Here is a 23,023-nt window from a genome sequence, read left to right on the forward strand (position 1 = left end):
TTGTTTTTTATCTTTTAGTTGGTTTTTTTTAATTCTTCAGTTAGTTCTTTTTTCCTTTCAGTTGGACTTTGTTTTGTTTCAGTTGGACTTTGTTTCGTAATATGTATACCAACTGAAACACATAATGGACCAACTGAAACAAACAATGGACCAACTGAAAGAAATAATGGGCCAACTGAAACAAAAAATGGACCAACTGAAAGAAATAATGGGCCAACTGAAAGAAATAATGGACTAACTGAAAAAAAATGAAGACTACCTGAAAAAAATGAAGACTACCTGAAAAAAAAATAAGACTAACGAAAAACAATTGGAACCACCTGAAAGTCGTCCGACCAAAGATTATGGTCGGACGAGTCCGACACAATACGTTCTCTTTTAATTTTGATTAATTTGACAAGTATTTGGAATGTATAATATTTTTGAAGACTTGCATCATAGATAAGAAAACAAGCGTTGAAAGGCCTCCATGTGATGATTAATGAGGAGGGGTGAAGGGAAATACACGAATGTCAAGAAGGCATGTAACAACTATTTTAAATATTCCAAACAAGTTGTATCGCAACTAAAACATGTAGATGAAGGTTCATATTTGACAATTAGCAAATAATCGATAGCTAATAGTTGATTGTATTAATTGGTCTAACTAGCTAATTATATTAATTGTTTGTACATAAATGTTTGGTAGATAGCTGACAATTAATTTGTCACTTAATTATACAACATGACCAATATGGACATAGGCATAATCCATTATTGCACTTCTTATTGTTATTTTCAAGAACTTTAGGACGTAAATAAATGAAATCTGCTCCATTCATTCTGAAACCTCTAATTCCAAAAAGCTACTGCTCCATCTTTTCTAAAAAAAAAACTTTTGAACCCAATAAGTTATTTCAAACTTCTTTTTACTAAATACTCAAATTAGAGGATTAATAAGTCAAATCCTACAATATGAGTCGAAAGCTCTAATTTTTCTTTTCGAACTTCTTTTTATCAAACAAGGCCGAAGTATCTTCTAGAGTAGGACTTACGTCAAATTGGACCTCACATTCACCAGCCACTTTCTTCATTCTACATTTCTACTCTTTCACTTTCCCTAAAAATCGAGGACCAATGAAAACCATAGCAAACCTTGACCCCTCAAAAGTCCTTAATGGTCCCTTTTAGTTTTAGGCATATGATCGTAAAAAGTTTAAAAGATTAGTTTAAACCTTCTCTCCTCATGCACCATGTCACCAGCATAATGAGGGCAAAATTTGAATAACTTCAAATTTTGACAGGAAAACTCACCCAGAAATCAGTAAATCACTAGCATGTGACATGGGACTTTGCCAGAAATTTGTTCCAGATTCAGTACGAATATATGGCGTAACTCAATGCACAAACAAGTAAATTAATTACTGCAATAAGGAGAAGCCAACAATTCATAAGTTAGTGAAATAGAAAATACAAAAAAATGAGAGAAGGCTTCATCTTCAAAGCATAAACCTATATAAAATGGAAGTCAATTTAAATTGAAAGAAAAGGAATTATCATTATGGCACAATATATCCATTTCATGGAACAATAATAAATTAGGTGCCTATGAACTTGGGGCCAAACCCAGAACACCTCATCAAGTAGCACTTGCAGAAAAAGCCGGTCCTGGAGCAAGCCCACAAATTAGTCTTGGTGTTGCAAGACTTCAAAAGAAACGACAGTAAATCATCACGGCCTAGTATTGTTCATCATCTTCTAATGTCGTCCAAATCATCCTGAAACATTTGACAACAAAAATGCTTATTTTCTGATGACGGATGATCATTTGCACTCTCTGAAGCTACAGTAGAGGTTACATACCAAAATAATGAGAGAAACAGGATAAACAAAAGATATCCAAGTTTGATGAGACGCTTCTTCTTTTCCCAATTTAGTAAATTGAAGATCTCTGTCACATCTACCAGGTGCTGGTTGTTCATGTACCTGATAATACAGAAGAATGAGACTAGCTCAATATTATATGCAGGAGTTTGTACTGAAGCACAGCATTGCATATCTCCAGCAACCCTGAAGCATAATCAATTCACCAACAAGCTAATAGTGCAGTATGTGTCAATATTTAACATCACTATAAGCCAATTAGAGAGACTCTATGTTACTCAGACTCAGAATAAAGTGTCTACTTGGATTCGGGTCTCGGACTCGGCCATTTAGTAAAAATTTCAAGTTTTTGGTTTGAAATGAAGTATCCAAGTGTCGTATTATGTAAGACACGACAGGAGTCGACACGCCACAATTCGACTCTAGAATAGTATGTAAGTATTTTGAGAAACCTAGGTTCAGAACCAGGGTTGCAAACAACATCAGATACTGCAAGCCATGAGCACGAGATAGGTTTAACAACCTACTCGTATTCCTGAAGATCTCTAACTGTTAGCAGGATGAGAATGAAAGCATAAACTACTAGATTCATTACTAAACACTTTAGCCATGACGACAAGATAGTTAAAAACAACAAAATTTTAATCTAGAATCGAGCAATTACAAATGCCAAGCACACCCCCAACCCGGAAAGAGAAAAGGGGAGAGAAACAATTACTTTTCTGGCTCCATTTCTCCACATGAAAGGAGGACCCGGGAGTCCAAAAATGGCAAAGAAAACGATGATTCACATTTCTGCTACTTAGGGTCTGTTCGACAAGAGTAGTTGTTGGCTGTAACAGTAGTTGCCAGCTGGTGTAGTAGCAATTAGCTTAGCTATTAGATTTTGACTGCTTATATTGCTTCCATGATAATTAATGTTCGGTAAAACTAGCATCACTTTAGAAAAATACTTCAAAAGCTACTCCAAAGCTACTCTAAAGGCACCTCTACCCCAAAAGCTAATATTTATAGCTTTTCTAGAACACTAGTTCAACACTACTTTTCACCATTATTGCTGAACATGCCCTTAGCAGTGAAGGCAAAAGGAAATATGATTCAACGGAAATCTCATTGCTGTGATGTAGTGAACTATATTACTGGTTTTCTTTCACATAATTAACCGCCACATGCTTTATCAATGGTTGGCTGTGGGCTTCTGGCACTCTTGTTTGTCGTGGTTGGAAGTGCTCACTGTAACCAATTGAAAAGGCAGAAGAGCTCCAGCCATTGAGTCCATAAAAAGCATTATTGGTGCTGCCAATCATATCCTTAAATTTTTCTATGGACACAGCAACAAAGAAACTTTGTTACATTAGCAAAACTCCAAGTGCTAATTTGCACGTTCCCATTTCCAGTCTAGATCTAAAGGCTCCCCCTTAAAGCTTGGCAGAGCCCCAATAGAGCTTTCATCCTGGTGCGGTCTGATGCAATCCTACTCAATTGGAACAAAACATTGTCGAAGTTGGGAATCATCGTACTTTTCCATACACAACTGCTGAATAGCCTTTATACATTCAACGACAGTTATCATCAATCAGATTACTCTGACTTCCCAGGTGGCAACGGCCTTGCAGAGTTGTAGCTACACAGTGGATATAGACTTAGCCTAAACCTTCTAAAGGTTCACTTGCTTGGTTCTTCATTTCTCAAGACCCATAAGACGTGCAAGATCAACCCCTTGATACCTTAATGAGGTTTAGTTATCTATAGTTTAGCTATTTGGTATGTATATCCTAATACAAAATGAAGTTTAACCAAAATCAGCTGCACCATCTTTTCCTAAATTGCCCGTTTGCAATGGACTTGTTCAAAACAATAGCCAGATCATTTAAATGGCCAAGATGTTGGGAGATGACGTTCCAATCCGAAGAAATGGTGGAAGTCCTAAACAAATTACGAGCTTCCATGACATCGGAAGAACTACAAAAAATTATGATTGGATGGTGGTTCATTTGGTTTTTTAGAAACAAAGTGTGCTTCAATGAGGAAGCCATTAACATTCAAAATGCGGCTTTAATCATCATTAATTTTTGTGAGGCTTGGTCTAATTCTTTGGATGAGGATGTGGGTGGTAACCCATCCTCGAAAAGAGCTCCCACCCACCACCAGACAAATTGCCCTATTTCGGTCGCCTGGACCCCCCCTCCCCGCGATTGCTTCAAACTTAACTTTGACGGATCCAAGTCAGATTCTAATCACTGCTCTTTTGGGTTCATTATTAGAGATAGCTATGGTATACCAATCCATTTTGGGGCTAAGGCCCTGCCAGCCTCGTGGTCTATCCTTATGGCGGAAGCAATGGGCATGTATATTGGCATAAAGACAGCGATTTCCCTGGGCATTAGCAAGCTTCTTGTAGAAGGAGATAACTTAGTGGTAATTAATTCTATTAGGAGGGAGTGGCGTGTTCCTTGGAAGATTACTAACATCATCGAGGATGCAGGTCATGATATCAAGAGGATGGAGTTCTTCTCGGCCCAACACTGCTATAGGGAGGCTAATCAAGCGGCGGATCTGCTAGCAGATTGGGGCAACTCTGGGTTTCTTCTTCGGAGTTTCCTCCGGGGCTCCCTCTTATCATCCGCAAGGATGAGTTAGGTTTCACTTCCACTAGAGTGTAACCTAGTTTCCTTTCCTTTTCAAAAAAAAAAAAAAAAAAAAAAATCAGCTGCACCAGATAGCTCACACTGCTTCCATAATTCAGAGTGCTTCTGTTCCATCTATTGCTGATCAAGTGATCAGTTCAACTTTGACAAGTAATGCCCGAGAATATAAGATGTGCATAGTTCTAAGAGATGTGTCGCCATTAAGCACTTTGTTCAAGACCTCATTAAGGTATCTCTGATCTTGATGACATTTTATCTAATCTGAATACTCACCGCTTATCCAAGCATCCCTTTTTGGTTCACTTTACAGTTATACTGTGACTACCCTCCACTTTGCATCTATCATAGCTTTCAATTCTCATCTGATAAATCTCACGAGCATACTTTACCAACGTAAATTTTAAGTTCTATATCAATTTCATAATCGGTATACTGGTTTCTTCCTAGCTTCCACATCATTTAGCTTGCCACTCCACAAATGGATTTCCAGGATACTAGACACCTGCACATCATCTAGTACAACAATCTTCATAGGGTGCTCATTTGACACACTGAACATAAAGAACAACTCAGATAGGCAAGGGAGTCAACTAACTTCCAAAGTCCAATATGTTTTCATCTTAAAATATCATCACTGGCACATTAGTATCTCGTTCACACGAATACAATGACAAACCTGAACTCCTGAAGTCTTGTCTGCAGAGTGTCCTGTTAGACTACTCACTACCCAGCTTACAGGGAGCACCAAAGGACATTGAATTTTCTCTCGCTAGATGGCTAACCTAAGGATTCAAACTGCATTCACATGATCCTCTCAGGAAGATTCCCATTTGGCCAAGTAGATCTCCCATGACGACACCATTTCTTCTTAAGATTCAATTCTCACTACAGGCCCAACGTCACCCACCCTGTCTTCTCAAGATTCAATTCTCATCACAGGCCCAACATCACCCACCCTGTCTACATAGTGCGTACCATCATGATCACTTCCAGGTTAAACTTGGCATCATGAAAACGACCTCACTTTGTTCAGTTAAAACATCCAGATTTCCCACCCAAAGGCTCATGTCACCTTAAGCAAGGTATTGTGTCTCACAGGGTGATCAAGATTGGGAGCCCCAGTCCACCATGCAACATGCAATATTAAGCTCCGCAATTCCTTGATAGTGCTAATGAGACTCTTGACCTTTTAACAGTTGATGTCATATTGTGTGTGTAATATATGTATTCCCTAATTAGTCTATTAACGGTACTTGAGGAGGAAGATAGTCGGTTAGTAGGGGGAAAAGAGAATTAGAAAATGCTATATGTAAGGGAGAGTATGCCAAGAGAAAATCATTTAGAATATTGAGTCAACTCAGTTTGGTTTAGCTTTTGGGAGTGAATCAGGCCACTCAATATTTGATCATCTGTCGTTGACTTTCTGTTTTCCGTGATTTCAATCAATCTCTTTCTTCTTCTTTTAGTTTCTGCTCCAGCTGTGCTAATTCATTACAATATGTAAATAATATCAAGCCTAACCTCTTATAAGGTAGCCCACTTGGTTAACTCATGTCTGCCTACATGCATGCACACAAAGGAGGTGAGAGATAAAGTACTTGACAATGTATTGCTTGGTACGGATTACTTCGACATTGAACAAAGAACAGCCTCATACTTGCATCCATATACCCACTTCTCCATTTGGTAGTTCTTATTAATCTCACATCTTAAGTTGCAGTTATCCAACTATGCACTATGAAATGAAAAGAAAAGAAAACAAATGCATCACCTACTTGACAATTACCCATCCACATCTTCTACTTCAACTTCTGTCATTACAAAGTCAAGCAGAAAAAAGACACCAATAGAAGGTTTAGATATGAGCTATCTTTATTAGAGAGACCCTTGTACGAGTCCTTTTAAGTTTGACAAAGGACCAAAGCAATAAGTAATCACTGGACTCTCACCAAACTACCTGAACTTGTAACTGTAAACAGCTTTTAGAAAGATAATTAAGAAAGTTGGTGTTGAATTATCATAACCTAACAATGATGTCCACAAAGAAGTTCCACCAAGTTTAAGTTAGGGTCTCAGAGTATAGTGGGAAATATTTTCATTGAAAGATTAAGTTACAAAGTGGAGAAAGTTGATTCAATATCTGACATGTTTTCTCTTGTGATTTCAGTTAAGAGTTAAAGAATCAAACATTAAAATTACAAAACTTATTATGTGCAACTTTTCTTTTGAAGATGAATCTCAAATTTACAAAAATTTCAAAACTCAGTACCAGGAAGAAACGCATTTGAAATCAACCAACGGAAAAAGGAAAAACAAAAAGCACTTCCCTTTCCCCACAAGAAGGGGAAAAGGCAAAAGATGGAGCAGCAAAGAAGCTTACCTTGTGACATTGTAGTAGAGATACGGGGCACATAGAAGTGCCATAATCCAATGGCCTGTCAAAAGAAAAAGGAGGGAAAGTCCTGCTTGTATTACATATTCTGGCAAGACCACTTGGTTAATCCGAATAGCAGAGTCATATGGGTTGATGTAATCAAACTCTAGATCTGCCAAGCACATAAGCTGCAAAAAACTTCTGAGCAGTAAGAACAGATCTTCCATAATATGCCTTTAAAAATATATTACGTTCATCCCTAATCCTGCACCACTATATTATATTATGTTGTGAACTGACACTATAACTTCTTTTGAAGAAAGTTACTTCAGGACGAGGTTTCAAGACAGCACAAATATCAAGTACAAGTATACAACTGTATAGTAAACTATCTTTATGTCTAGCATATAAGCATATAGTTATCAGCTACCACTTCCATTTGTACAGCTGAAACAAAGGTCCAGGTCACATATTACAATATCCCATATTACTTGTTTGTTAATGAGAATCTCATGAATATTAGGTATATGATCTCATATGACAAATAAATCAAGTCATTGCCCCTGAAGTAACAATAGTTTTTTTAGAAATTATAACCATAAACATAGAAAGGTACCAAAGAAAAAAGTTGTAGTTTCCCCTGTAGTAGCTGCATAATAGATGCTATCAGTTCAATTTTGCATTACCTCCTTTGTGCAAAAACCCCACATCTCCTTCAGCACATCATCATCCTCCTCACCACTCAGAAATTCCCTTTGTTACTTGCACCAATTTGTTAAGAGACAACATGCTTATAAATTTCCCAAACACACAGACGATACTAAAGGATAAAGTTAATCTTTCCCATATATCTCCAATGAAACGCAACAGCACACAACCTTCTTCACAAGCAAATCATCTTGTAACTTACTAGCTAAACGTGTACATTTGCTCCATTCCTCCCAGATATAGTAGGTCGTAGCTGCTTAAAACTAAACATTTCTAGAATATTTTGTAGGCTGTAGCTTCTCAAAGAGGCTATACACTATACCAGATCATACTTTCAGTGTCACCTCAAATTACTTACACAAAGGCTCCGTTTGGTTGGATGTAAAACATTTTCAATGTAAAATGATTTTTCATGTAAAACATTTTACAATGGAAAATCCAAATGCAAAGCTAATTTTCCTTTGTTTGGTTCAATGTAAAAAAAGCTATGGAAAAGAGAAAAATAGAAGGGGAAGGGAGAGGATGGATAAGAGGATAGTAAAAAGTTGCTAAGGAAGAGAGAGGAAAATGTGTTTTCCCTTCTTTTTGAAAGGAAAATAATTTTCACCTAAAGCTCCCTTGATGGAAATCTTGTTTTACACCCCTTATCAAACCAAACAACGGAAAATGGAAGGAAAAGGAAAACTCATTTTCATGGAAAATATTTTACACCCTACGAAACGGAGCCAAAAACTTCAGCCCAGATATTTGTAGAACAGTACGAGACAATACATTATCCACGCTACTATGCAGTAAGAGAGGCATTGCAACCTAAAAACACTAGCGGCACTTTGCCTCCTCTGCAGTTCAAGACTCCATAAACATGTTCCTAATAAGAGCGAGTCCTTAAAACATGATATTTCTTCAACATACATCATTATCAGCAGGAAGCACTACGAGCAAAATTCTTCTTGCAGCAGAAGCATACTATACTTTAAAGGATTTCCACCATGTCAAATAGTATAAGAGTAGGCATGACAATTTCACCAAGATTATCTCCCCCAAACACACTTAGCCTGCATGTAGCAACTCTGATAATGCAACTTAATGCCAATAAATTAAACTGATCAATCCAATTATTGGATGACTATATTGGAATCACAGAAACTGCAAGACCTAATTACAGATTTCGTTAACAGTAACAAATCTGCATATATAGTAGCAATTTAGCTCTTCAAGCTCAAATTTTTTTACAAATTCTATCAAGTAATGAGGTCCATTGAGTGGCACATGATTTTGTTAAAAATGCTAACAACGGATGCGTCTTTCTTCACATTAAAAAAAAGTTCCTAGGTAAATAATTGTAATCAAAAGGAAGTTTCCAAGCTAATCAGGTCCAATCAAGTATAATAAGACAATATGTGTAGTTGAGAAATATTCAGGTAAACTAAATATTCCATAAGTTCAATAGATTTGAAGGGGTGAGTCTCCTCTAAGATTCCGATGCAGAGAGAACTCGTCAATAGGGTTGGCAATGGGTCGGGTTGGGTCAAGATCAGGTTGGGTTGGCGGGTTGGCGGGTTGAGAACCCCTTGACCCAACCTGACCTGTTAACTTAAACGGGTTGAAATTTACAACCCAACCCAACCTTATGATAAACGGGTCAACCTTCAGGTCGACCCGTTTATTTTTTTTTTTCGTGTTTTTTCTAGAAAAAAAATAAAAACAACATAATTTATTTGCAAATAACAGTAGGCAGCAAATTAAAATTAAGTCATTACATAACCATATGATAATATTGTTCAAAATCAACCAATTTTTGTTCAAAATCAATAGAAATGTTTAAATTTAACATCATTACAACTTCGTAAGCAATTATTCAACCTTAAGTGTAATGACTAAGTCATAATAAGCAAGAGCTGTAGAGGACTCTAAATTTTTTTAGGAAATTTTTAGCTTGTTTTTTCATAAATGGGTTAGGTGGGTCAAAATCAGGTTGAAATTTTCAACCTGACCCAACCCATTTAATTAAACGGGTTGGGTCAGGTCGACCCATTTAATTAAACGGGTTCAAATTTTTGACCCAACCCATTATTAATGGGTTGGGTTCGGGTCGGGTTGGCGGGTTGGGTAATATTTTGCCAGCTCTACTCGTCAATCACTGTAATCCTTGGACTCAAAATCCACATGCTTCAAAGCATGGTGACCATACCATATAGTTTTATTACTTTTATATCATCTGGTCATGCAGTGCTGTACTAGTTCCAAGTGCTTGTAACCAACAGATTCACTCTTTAATGATAAAGCCATTTCAATTTTTTATGATATACCCAAGTTTTTGATACTTAAAACCATAAGTACATTCACTTTCAAGTTTGATACTTGAAACCATATGTGAATTCACTTTAATAGCAAGTCTAAGTAGTCTAGCTCCCATCTCAGTTACAAATCCACAAAAACCAAAAAAAAAAAAAAAAAAGACCTACGGAAATATCCCCTAAAGATCCTCCCAATCATATTCAAAGTATGAACTTATCACTAAATATTCAAAAGATACACTGCCACAAGTTCCAAAACTTCGCCCCACTAGGGTGTGTTCTCTTCACCTATAATTTGTTCACCGAACTTACCTAAATTTATTGGAACTTATTTTCGTAAATTACTAGAACTCATTGGAACCAATATGAACTTAATTTTTGCTAAATCCTATTTTTCAAGGTGAAGAGAACGTACCTCTAGTATCTCTCATGGTAATTGCTAACGGAATCACTTCTCAACTTATACCTGATCTATTCTTACTTCAACCACATCTTATGTTATCATGTTTTAAAGAGATGTCAACCATTGCAATACGAGTGAGATTGCCTCTTAAGTCCAAACTAATTCCTGCATGGCCAATTCTTCACGACTATTACATTCAACTAAGCAATGATTCCTTAAGTCAAGCCTGTACCGAATCAAGCAATATTTATTGCTCCAACGATGCCCCCTTTCGGAACTATTAAGATCTATATACTCAACAAAATTATACACCAAACCACTAGCTATGCAAGGCAAAAAGATGTAGTGCTGATCTCTGGAGCATGGTTTACTTATTTCAACACAAGTCTTGTGACACTTGCCTCTAGCAGTCTTTCCACACTTCAAAAAAATTGTTGAAGAGTGCCTCATATAACTTGCCTTCTCCATACAACCCAAAAAAGTGCCCCTCCCCCACGGAAGTCGCCCCAAAATTCCTAATTTAAGTTGGCAGCAAGAAAATTTGGCTAGAATATATAAAACAGAGTCCTCCACGAGAATCGTTTATAAGGTAATGCCATGACCAAGGACCTCACAAATTCAGATAGGAGCCATCCTTTATCTTCAAATTCTTAATTCTCAAAAGAGAGATTTTTCTTTGGAAGAATAGGATGTCACTATCATATCAAAGACATTTTTCAACGTATTAGATTGATTATAAGTTCACCACTTGTAGTAGCACTTCAATTCAAATTAGGCAATTAAGTTAGCAAGTCAAATTTTCTTATTAGGATTTCCTTCCTAAAAAGTAAGAAAATTTATAGTTGACAAGTATGATCAACAACGCTTGTGTACAAAAAGATCAGCAGATGATCTACCTCAACCAAGAGAGAGGGTCTCTAAAACAAAAAATAATATAATATAAAATAAAACAATAATTCAAGTTAAAAGCTTTACATACTTGACTACTACAAGGATCCAAGGGAATCTATAATCAACAAGTCTATGATCATTTGCATCTAGAATGTAGAACAATACCATATACACAATGACAAGGGAGACAAAACAAGAGACATAGATTAGTTGACAGTCTAATCATCCACACATCACAATGCAATTTAGAACAATAAGCTTGCATTGACATAGAGACCAAAATACCAAAAGAAGGAAGAATTATGATCTCCAAAACTCGTCAATTACTTGATCAATTCAGGATCTTCCCAAAAAAAAGTTCCTTTCTATACTTGGCAAAAGCACAATAGCACACACCATGAGCTTACAATAGAGTTAAAACCTCTAACATGCTCCCATAGCTTCAGTTAACAAGTAAACATAGTTTGCCATCACATCAACAATCCTGTCCTTTCCTCCATTAATAATCTGGAGTCTGGATCACAGACCCTAATTTAGTGAGCCTCAAGCTGAACAAACAAAAAGACAGACCCTAAATTGCCCACTTCATCCAACAAAGAATCTCCTCTTAAAACTGAATATAACTCAATCAACCTATTGTCTCACATACCTCAAGAAGTTGTCTTTCATACACAGAAAGATGGAGAAAAATACATAAACATACTCAAATATTTTCTGATGCGGTGACAGCATAATGTCCGGTCATCAATAATTAGTCACCAAAACCTTAATAGCTCATCTCAAACTATCACTCAATTCCAAGAAGATCAATCAAATGCTCAACGTCTCGACCATTCTATCTCAAATTATCCTAGAAGACCTATCACTTAGCACCAAAAAAAACTTACCCCCCTCAATCAACCTTTTTACCAAGACAAACAACAGCCTAAATTACTAGTATCTCGTTCTCTTCCTAATCTACACAGTTTGACTTTCGCGCTTGCCAACCAACTTTGACCATCATTATCAGTAACAAACGTAACCCTAAGGCTCCGTTTGGTAGGGCGTAAAACATTTTCCTGGAAAACTGTTTTCCTCTATTTTCAGTTTTACATTGTTTGGTTTGCAAATGAGTGTAAAATCATTTTCCTTTGGAGTAAAACTTCTCTCTTAATGATGGAAAACCATTTTCCTTTCAAAATGAAGGGAAAACTGTTTTCCTTCCTTTTTCTTGTATCTTTTGTACACTCCTCTCACAACCTCCTTACTTTTCCTTTTGATTTTCCTTTTATTTCATCATTTTCCTTACATTGAACCAAACAACGGAAAACTAATTTTGAAATTGTTTTTCCATTGTAAATTGTTTTCCATGAAAATCATTTTACGCTGAAAATGTTTTACGCCCAACCAAACGGAGCCTAAACCCTCAGAGGATAAAATTCTAATCAGATAGATTTTGATTGAACTTTACAATTATGCTTCTAAAGCTAACACATTTAAGATTCTCAGTAATACAACAAAACAACTGAATGATAGATTATCCTCACAATTAAAATTAACCCCCCAAAAAATCCCAGCTAAATTTTGAGGCAAATAAAAAACAAAAGATCAAAACAAGAACAACCCAGTATAGTATTGAAATTCAACTAATCGTTAAAACATAAAGAAGAAATTAGAAAACGTTAAAATTACCAAACTTTCTAAAAATTTGGGGAATTGGAGAGAGAAAGAAAAGACCTGGTAAACGACGACAACAAGAAGGGCGATGATGACAAAAAAGGAAATCAGCCATGCGAAGAGGGCCAACATTGAAGCTTTTCTCTCTCCTTCCTCGAAAACTGTGAATTGAAAATTTGAAGCTTTCTCTCTCCTCTGTAGAAAACTGTGTTATCTCTCTGTTACCGGCGCACGACGACCTGTTTTTCCGGTGAGACGTGGGAAGGGAGGAATCGTGCGAAGCCAGCAAAAATTGTTCTGTTTTTAAGAGGATGAAGAAAAACAAATACTAGTATAGTAGTTGATTTCGGTTTTTTTTAATTTAAGAAGTGGAGCAAGTCTATAAGTTGAATCAATGAAAGTGAAACTATAAAGTTTTGTGTAGTGGAACTAGTACTTGTGTAGTTCACAACACAAACTCTTTGACCATCCTTGGGCTCAATGACTGGTTCTTTGAATTTGGGCTTCATTGTGGATGTCATGTTACTCATGTAGTATTGCATTTGTAGTTTAGTTGTAAAGTTTTATGGGAGTAATACTCAGGTTATTTGTCTGTTCTCTAGTTAAGGGTCTATTTGATTTAACTTATTTTATCTTGTTTTATCTTATATTATTTTGTCTTATTTTATTTTATTTGGTCTTTTCTTATCATATCTTATTTGGCCTATTTTATCTTATCTTATCTTATTTTTTCTGAAATAAATGGAGATAAATTAATAGAACATTTTATCTTATCTTATAAGATCTAAATAAGCTAAAATAAATTGAACAGAACAAGACCTAAGGGCTTGTTCTCTTCGGCATAAAACAGCCGAACTGAACTGAACTTAACTTATTGAAGCTGAACTGAACTGAACTGAACTTATTGGAGCTGAACTGAATTGAATTAAATTGAATTAAATTGAATGTAATAAATAAATAAATAATATTTTAAACAATAATAATATGAATATTAAATAATAATTACAATGATAAGTAATAATAATGAATAATAATAATAATAATAATAATAATAATAATAATAGTATTTTGGATATTTTTAAATGATAGTTATAAATAAATAATATTAATAATCGTAACTTAATAATAATAATAATTAATGATAATAATGATAATTAATAATAATTATTTTATATTATTTGTATTAATATATTAATACTTAATGATGATATATAATAACAAAATTATTCTCTTAGAAGTAAATTAATATTACTATTTTAATAATATTAGATTTAATAATATAAAAATATTTAGTAATAAAAATAATAATTGGGTTGGACCGCGAAAATTACATCATAAAACGTCTTGACGTGATTTGATTGGTTTATGGGATAAAAAAAGTGGGTTTATTTGTGCTTTGACCTAAACCATGTTTCTCCTAATAATAATAGTAATAATAATGAGTAAAGGTATAATAAACAAAATAATATATAAAAACAACAACAATAATAATAATACCAACATAATAATAATATTTAACAAAATGGTTATAAAAGAATGGAGCTGAACTGAACTGAACTCATTGGAGCTGAACTGAAATGAACTGAACTGAACTTATTGGAGCTGAACTGAACTGAACTAAAAATAAGCTGGGGAGAACAGGCCCTAAGTAGGAATGAGAGTAAGGAATAGCTCAAATGGTTAGAGCTTTCCTCCTATTTCCAATAAAGGTGATCATAGGCCAAGTCGGGTTCGGGTCGAGCCGCGCCTTAAAAAAATTGCCCATTGATCTGGTCGGGCCATGCCAAAAATTTGTGCCCGAAGCCCGCTATTTTGGGCCAAAATGAGCGGGCTTTTCGGGCCAAAATCGAGCCAGGCAAAAAAATAGACTAAAAAAATTTTGCCCAAAATTGGGCCGGGCCAAAATAATCAGCTCTAGGTTCCAAGAGATCCTGGGATGGATTTTCATCATTGGCTCTTGTGACTCTCTAAACACCAAAAAAAATTAATAATTAGGAATTTCATATAGTAAATTTTTAGTATTGAAGAATGGTTTTAGGGACACTAATTTTCGAAAAAAGAAAGAAAATAAGTTTATATTTAAGCCATGTATCTTTTATGTTGAGGTCAATGCTGGAGATTCTTGATCAATGACAGGAATCATGTAAGGGGTGGCTTTAGACAAAAAAAAAAAAAGTTAATAAAAGATGGTTTGGTGCCATTTTTTTTCAAAAGGTCATGTTTTACGAAGAGTTCTATTTAAAAAGTGATTTTTGACAAATTTTTCTTAATCAAATTACAAGTAACAAAATTTTGATATGAAACTTCGTAATAAGAACTTTTATTTCACTATATTTAGATACTTATTCAATTTCAAATTACATGTAATGTTTTATGACACTGTTCGAATCACATGACGAATCAATAGTTATACATTATCTCTAGAGAGCTAAGTACTAATTATGCCAGCTAAGATATAAAACTTAGTTATGCCTTTGTTACAATATGATACAATGATCTCATAATTTGTTGGAAGAAGTCCATGAGCCTAACTAATGGGAATTGGGATTTGTCTATCTTCTTCAAGCATGTTCCTCCAAGATATGTGCTAACTGGCTTATGGCACAAGAAGAAATTCCTTGATCCCAAATTTATAAGTTTCTCCTCCACTTTCAAGCCTGCAAAAACACAAATGTGTATACCATGAATGTATATGATTAATTAGATTTTTTGAAAAAATGAAGGTCAAATGTTTCTCCAATGGTAATTAAAACTACAAGTTCCCATTTTGAAATAAATGGATCATATTATTATTATTATTATTGTTAGTGTCAAATTAAATATTGATTTTATATAAAGGTAGAGAACTGATAATATAACATATATAGAAGAGTCAAAGACATTGCAATTTGCACTAAACTTCAAAGGTACATCTATAAAAAGATGAGTCAACCCAATCCCAATATATGGGTGCACAAACTGCAAACATCATGTTACGCGAGTGTTTGGATCCTCTACAATTGTAAAATAACTCGGTACAGTTTAAACAATATCAACAATTAAATAAATAAAAATTAATGACTCATATATTTTCTTTTTAAAATCTATCCTATTTTTTCTCATCAAAATTCATCAACTCCCTCAGGAGTTTTCGACGTACAAATGTTTTGCTTATAAGAGACTGTTTTTTAACATATGGCATGACAAAACTTACTCTGGAGACAAAAGGGAGAGTAATGAAGCTCAAAGCAGCTAGGATGATTCTCACTCAACAAAGGCCTTCTCTTCTCTTTCTCATACACTTCTAACACAGCCTTTATTAAGTCTTCAACCGTGTTTTCCAGCGACATAATTACCTGAACTTTTCCAGCACTTCCCTGAACCGTTACACTTAGCAACAGCTTCGTTAGCCGGCGGCGAGCCAGCGGCATCGGATGATCATTTTCCGGTGAGAGAGCCTGCATCATATCATCGGCTAGCTATGATTTCGGTGCCAATTATTGAAGCAAAATTTGTTTGCCACATGTTACTTATTGATGTCTTATATTTGGCTGGTTAATGTTATATATGGTAGATACATAAGAAGAGTTAAGAGGCGAAGCTTCTTCGAAAGTGAGAAAAAACAGAGCCCACCGTAGTTCATGGACTTATATGGCTATCGTGATCTTTCTTAGGAGATTTGTTGTGCTTGCAGATTTTCTAGCTCATGTGAGCTCTAATTTAATTTGTTAAAGGACAATGATAGGATTGGAGTACTTGCTAAATTATGTTTTTTTTTGGGATCTTAGACTACGACTGATAAGTGTTGTGATGTAAACGGTATTCGATTACAGGTTTTAAATACTACTTTTACAAGATTTTTACTTAGCATGATATTCAATGCTAGCTTAGTTACGGGTTTTTCATCGTATATCCCTACTAAATTGGAAAATTCTCCATATACCCTCAATATTTCAGATATTCACCATATACTCCTGATTTTCTATAGACGTTCACCATATGCCATTTTTTTTAATGGGCATTAACTCGTCATTTACCACTATTTACGACTTTGCCACTATTAACCTAATTACCCCTAATCTTTAAAAAAATATATACTTCCTCCGTTTTTTTAAGATGTTACACTTTTGAAAAATCCGCTTACCTAGGAAAAAATTTAATGAGGGATTAAGAGAGCATAAGGGTGGGGGATTAAAGTTGTGGGGACCATTGCACATGGGGGTTTAAGGGAAGTATATAAAGATCCTCATCTCTCTCCTCCACTATCAACATTGACTAATTGTTGTCGTATTGGTATTCGTATTGATTGGCTTCTCGAAATTCGTACCCTTAAAGGGTCGTAGGTACCTTCCTTTTTTTCAGGATAAGTTGTTTTGCCGGCGAGATCGGCCGTTTGAGATCGCCTCAAGAAGTGTACCCTGAATACTGTATTTGTTTTGATGATCTTCTCGAAATTCGTACCCTTAAAGGGTTGTAAGTGGTGTCTGTTTTTTCAAAAAAAAAGTCGGTTTGCCAGTGAAATCAGTCGTTTAAGATTGTATCGGAAAGTGTGCCCCTAATGTCGTCGTATTGGTACTTGTTTTGATGGGCTTTTCGAAATTCGTGCCCTTATAGGGTCAAAGGTGGCATCCATTTTTTCAAAAAAAAGTCGTTTTGTCGGTGAAATCGGCAATTTGAGATCGCCTCAAGAAGCGTGCCAGAATATTGTAGCATTTGTACTTGTTTTGATGGGCTTCTCGAAATTCATGTCCTTAAAGGATCGTCGATGGAGTTCGTTTTTTTCAAAAAAAAAAGTCGTTTATTTTCCGGTAAAATCAGTCATTTAAGATCGTATCATGAAGCGTGCCTAGAATACCGCCGTATTGGTACTCGTTGTGATGGGCTTCTAGAAATTCGTGCCATTAAATGGTCATTGATAGTGTCCGTTTTTTTTTAAAAAAAGTCATTTTGCTAGTGAAATCGGCCATCTAAGATGTCTCGAAAAGCATGCCCAAAATACCATAGTATTAGTACCCAAAATAACAACAAAGATAACAAATTCTTGAAGGTTTTTTCAAATGAATAAAAAAAGTTTGAGGAGGAGATGCATGACGACCCACTAGCCACGAATTGACCACGAGCCACCAACGATTAGAGAGGAAGAGATGAAAGGCGGTGGCGATGATGAACGGCGGTAATGGGCGAAGACCGTGAAGCTTGAACAATCCAGCGATGGATGATTGTGCGAAGAAGGTAGGCGTTGATCATGGACCACAGCATGGATTGTTTGTTGGTGTGGTGGCGGGAGCCGACGATGTTGGTGAGGCCGAAGAAAGGTAGCAGGAGGAAGGGTGATTGGTGCAGGGCTAGAGTCGGAGCAGGAGTGAGAATGAGGGACATTGAGATTGGAGTAGGAGTGAAGAAAATCTGTAATGAGAGAGAGGGAGGAGTAGGAGTGAGAATGAGAGATGGTGAGATCGAACTAGGAGTGAAGGAGATCTGAAATGAGAGAGAGTGAGAAGTGAGAGGGAGAAATGAGTGTGAGGGAGGCGAGCCCAACTTATGTTAGATTTAGGGTTTGGTTTCTATTGTTGCGGTTTCTTTAAAAAAAACGCAGCAATAAATTAAAATATTGTATTTTAATCTATTGTTGCGGTTTTTTTAAAAGAAACCGCAGCAATAGTTACGGTCAAACCGGTCAAACAATTTTGAAAATCTCCCGTTGACATCTATTGTTGCGGTTTTCGCCCAAAATCGCAACAATAGGTTGATTTTCGATTCTTCTTTTTTTCTTGACGTGGTTTATTGTTGCATATGAGTAAAAGCGCAACAATTCAACCACAACAATAAATAATTATTCTACTAGTGATACCTCATAATTATCTAGGGCACTTCTATGACAATAGGGAAACTTGTTGAATTTCACCACACCTTATAAGTATTTAGGCTCTATTTTTCTCAAGTTTTAGCAAAGTTAAGCAAATTTAAGTTATGTTCGACAAAATGAACCTCAAAGTTCATCAAAATAAGTTGAGGAGTACAGCCTTATGATGCATTTCTATCACCTCACAAAAAACACTCTCCAATCCCATATTATTGATGCAGTTTGACTTTCATACATGTCAATATGCACAATTTTAACCATTAATATCTTTAATTATATATGACTAGTAATTATTAAAAAATGATATTTTGAGAATACACATGTGAGACTAATCCAACACCTTATAAGTAACATTTAAATTTTTATATTAGTTGAAAAATATGGTTAAAATAGGTTATTTGAATAGAATGGTCATATTATATCGATTTATGAGGGAGCGGAGGGAGTGGAAGTAGCAACTTTCAAGAAAAATAAGTTTTTGATAAGATTTGAATGTTCCAATAAATTCTAAATAAAAGTTACAATAAGTCTTGAAAAAGTTGGTAATTTATACTATCTTTGTCTTTTAGTAATCGCAAAAATTTGATTTTATTACCTTATTAATTCACATATTTCATTTCGATCATTGTAAGATTCGTATCCACATGATTTTACTAGCTAAACTAGTACATATGCACCTATTCTAGAGCTTGTTCTATAAAGTATATTAATTTTAATGATAAATTAGTATAATAGAAAATGATAATTGACGTCTCTGTTTATAATTATTCTAATTTGGATAGTATTAATTTGGAAAGAATCACTCTCCAAAGTCTCTCCATGGATATGCAATTCCCCTTTCAAATTGGGAGAGTATTAATTTGGGAAGAACCACTCTCTGATCCAAAGTCTCTCCATGAACATCCCTCAAGAAACAAGGGAGACACCCATTGTGGGAGGTACAACTAGCTCTCTATTTTCTTTCTCTTTGGAAAACTAGTTGGACATACATATTGTTAGTAATTTAAGAAAGAAGAGATATTTGACCATCATTAAACAAAAAGAGAGCAAAAAACACCCCATCACCACTAGAACCACTTTCTTACATTGTTTTCCTTCCTCCTAGTCAAATTTCTCTTAATTTTCTGTATTAGCTGTCAGATTGTATAAAGGGGAATATAGGGGGGTTTTAAATTGTATTAATATTAATTTAGATTGGGTGACACAATTTTGAAGCTAAGATATGAAACGAAAGAAGAAATGGAGATTAATTACATGGCAAATATCATCTTTTGACAAGTACTAGTAGCGTAAAACACTTACTTCATGTCTAAAAACACAACAAATTGACTTTTTGCACTATCATATACTCCCTCTGTTTTTTTAATCTTTCTCACTTTCCTGTGCATATCACTAGTACAGAAAGCTTGATTTGTATCGGACCTGGGACCCCTATTTGCATTGGACTTGGGTCCAACGGCACAAGTCTCGGCACAGATGACCAACAATTGATCTGCGTCGTATGCAGAAACGACGCAGATTTTTACCTATAGGCGTCGCACGTTGTATGCGGTGCGACGCAAATGGCCCTCAATTGGCATACTAGGAGAGAGCAATTTGCGTCGCACATGGCACTGAGTGCGACGCAGATGGCTCTCCCCTTCCCAACAAAGCAGCCTGGATAGAATGGGAATTTGCGTCGCACACAGTGCCATGTGCGACGCAAATTGCAAGCATCTGCATTGCATGTGGCACTATGTGCGATGCAGATGATGGTTTTCTTTTTTTTCGTTTTTTCCAGCTTTTTTTGTTGATTTGTATCCATATTACTAATCCTCATGATTCAAAAATTCTAACTCATAATCGAAACACATAATTCTAAAGTGAGCATTCAAGAATTTAACTCATAATCGAAACACATAATTCTAAAGTGAGTATTGAAGAAAAGCATGCAAGAAATTGATTCAATACAAAACATAATGAATATAATTATATATTACCTAGCAAGGAAGTATTTTAGAACACTACACAAACTATACCAATTCATAAGCTACAAACATCCTAAATTCAATCTCAAAATTATCCCACACATGTTTATCATGATTTGAATTCTAATTTTAACCCCTTAAAAAAAATTAGAACTAAAATTATTCAAAAACCCCTAAAAAAATTAAGAGAACTTGAAAATACATGATTAATGTAAATTCATACAAAAAAATTAAGAAAAAAGAATGACATATATCGCCGGCAGCGGCACCGACGGCGGCAAGTCGGTGTTAACGACGGCAAGCGAGAGAGAATGAGAGTGAGTCAGACCGAGAATGAGAGAGAGTGCAAATCTTCAACCGTCGGAGATTGAGTTGGACCGAGAATGAGAGAAAGAGAGTTCACCGGAGATGCAGTGTCGCCGGCGAGAATGAGGAAGCGCCGGCGAGATAATGCCGTCGATGTGGGGAGAAGTGGGGAGGAGAAGCACCGAGAATGAGAGAGAGAGAGAGTGCGAATCTGCAAAACCTTCAACCGCCGAAGAGGGGTCTTGAGTTCGCCGGAGAAGTAACGTCGCCGGCGAGGGTGAGGGAGCGCCGGCGAGATAATGCCGTTGGGAACCTTAAACCGTCGTTTGCAGGTGAGAGAGTAAGGGGATAGGTTTTTTGCATGGGAGAGGGCGGAAAATGAAATAATGCCGTTGGACCTGGGGCGAAAATTGTTTTTGGCTCAAGGCTAATTTCGTCGGATGGGCCTAAAGGCCCGACGCAAATTGAGCTTTTGCAACGCACCCTTAGGACATGCGACGCAGATTACGTGAAACTTTGCTTTCAAGGATGAGACAATTGGCGTTGTATGTGTCATGTGGTCCAATGCACATTGGGCTTTTGCAACGCACCTATGATACATGCGACACATATAGCTCGTACTGGTGCTCATTTACACATGATGTGCGTCGCACTCTTCTTTGCGTGCGACACAAATTACCTTTTTGCGTTGTTTTGCTTTACATACGACGCACTTGGGGCGACGCAAATCGTCATTTTTCTACTGGTGATATCTCTCAATGCACATCTTTGAACTTAAATATCTTTTATTATAGATTAGTAAAAATTATAACAATTGAATATTAATAATGTACTAATTGAGACGAATCAAACAAGACCCCACATGACTATTTTTTTTTATAAATTGAAAAAAAACGAAAAGATTCTCTTTAAGTATGAATAGTATCAAAATTCTAAGTGAGATCGATTAAAAAAAACAAAGGGAGTACTTCACTTTTCACCATATTTTTTTTATCAATATATAAAATTAAATATTATATATGTAAAATATTATTAGAATCTCATAATGTTTACTTTAAAATTTTTATTATTATTTCTACTAATTACAAATTAAAAATAATAACTGATTAAAGTTGTGCATTATTGTAAATTTTAAACATTAGAGCAAGTATAATCATTTCATTTTCGTACTTGATGAAAGAGGTAGATTTGTGGCGATGATCAAACTTAGCCCAAAGTTTAGATGTTTAAGACTGAATCAAACTTGATCTGACCCAGCCCAAGTTAAGGAGAAGTTCAATAAAGGTTTTGGACAAAACATAACTGGCCATTTTAATTTAGAAGTATGGTCCAATTTTATATGTTTCAATACATCCAGCCAATTGCTGCCAAAAAAACACATCCAGCCAGATGTCCTAATACTCGGGGGATTTCTTTGAGCTCTGGGCTTTATAATATTCTTGTTGACGACCACCTTTTCCATAAGCATAGTAACTGTGAAAGTGAAACTAAAAGACCCTTATTTCAAAAAGTTGCACATATTAGGTAGACACCAAATTGTTCGAAAATATAACCAGAGATCAATTATAATCTTAAACTTTGATAATACATTAATACCTTTTGATTAGTCAAATTGGTTGGTCCGGTCGAATATGAATCATTCCCAAGTTGGTAAATTTTCATGTTTGAGTAATGGTTACTCAAGATCCAAATTGCTAAAATTCAGGTTAATCCGATACATTCAGTGTTTTTTTTAGTATGATACATTTTTTATTTTTTTTTTTCTTTGCGCTACTGATGGAGTATAAAATTAATTTTGGGCATCAATCATCAAATTGAGTTTTTGATTGAGTTGGTCATTTCGCATGTTATCGGTTTATTGGAGTCAACATGACATAAATATCATGAGTTCATATCTCATCCACCCCTCCTTTCTAACTAAAAATATTTGGTGCCAGGTACAAGGGACACATATGTTGCATCCACATATACCCAAAGGGCTCTTACGTGAGGGGGAATCATAAAGTATATAAAACGATTGTTTGTGCTTAAACTATCAATTTAAACTTTGGTTACATTGGTCTTTAAC

At 35.6% G+C, this 23,023-nt stretch overlaps 2 protein-coding genes across 2 annotated transcripts; both read right to left on the reverse strand.

Annotated features, from left to right (window-relative positions):
• Window positions 1-1,376: 1,376 nt before the first annotated feature.
• Window positions 1,377-13,228, reverse strand: LOC104892416 (protein cornichon homolog 1). Its single transcript, XM_010678343.4, has 4 exons — window positions 12,901-13,228; window positions 6,892-7,073; window positions 1,843-1,965; window positions 1,377-1,757 (listed from the first exon to the last, which is right to left on the reverse strand). Exons 1-4 carry the CDS (start codon window positions 12,970-12,972, stop codon window positions 1,718-1,720), a joined length of 417 nt encoding a protein of 138 aa, XP_010676645.1. The 5' UTR covers window positions 12,973-13,228; the 3' UTR covers window positions 1,377-1,717.
• Window positions 13,229-15,144: 1,916 nt separating this feature from the next.
• LOC104892417 (hypothetical protein) lies at window positions 15,145-16,368 on the reverse strand. The gene is made up of 2 exons (XM_010678344.4): window positions 16,034-16,368; window positions 15,145-15,497 (listed from the first exon to the last, which is right to left on the reverse strand). Exons 1-2 carry the CDS (start codon window positions 16,284-16,286, stop codon window positions 15,307-15,309), a joined length of 444 nt encoding a protein of 147 aa, XP_010676646.2. The 5' UTR covers window positions 16,287-16,368; the 3' UTR covers window positions 15,145-15,306.
• Window positions 16,369-23,023: the final 6,655 nt, after the last annotated feature.

This window comes from Beta vulgaris, chromosome 5 (genome assembly GCF_026745355.1).
Source record: "Beta vulgaris subsp. vulgaris cultivar EL10 chromosome 5, EL10.2, whole genome shotgun sequence".
Taxonomy (NCBI): domain Eukaryota; kingdom Viridiplantae; phylum Streptophyta; class Magnoliopsida; order Caryophyllales; family Amaranthaceae; genus Beta; species Beta vulgaris.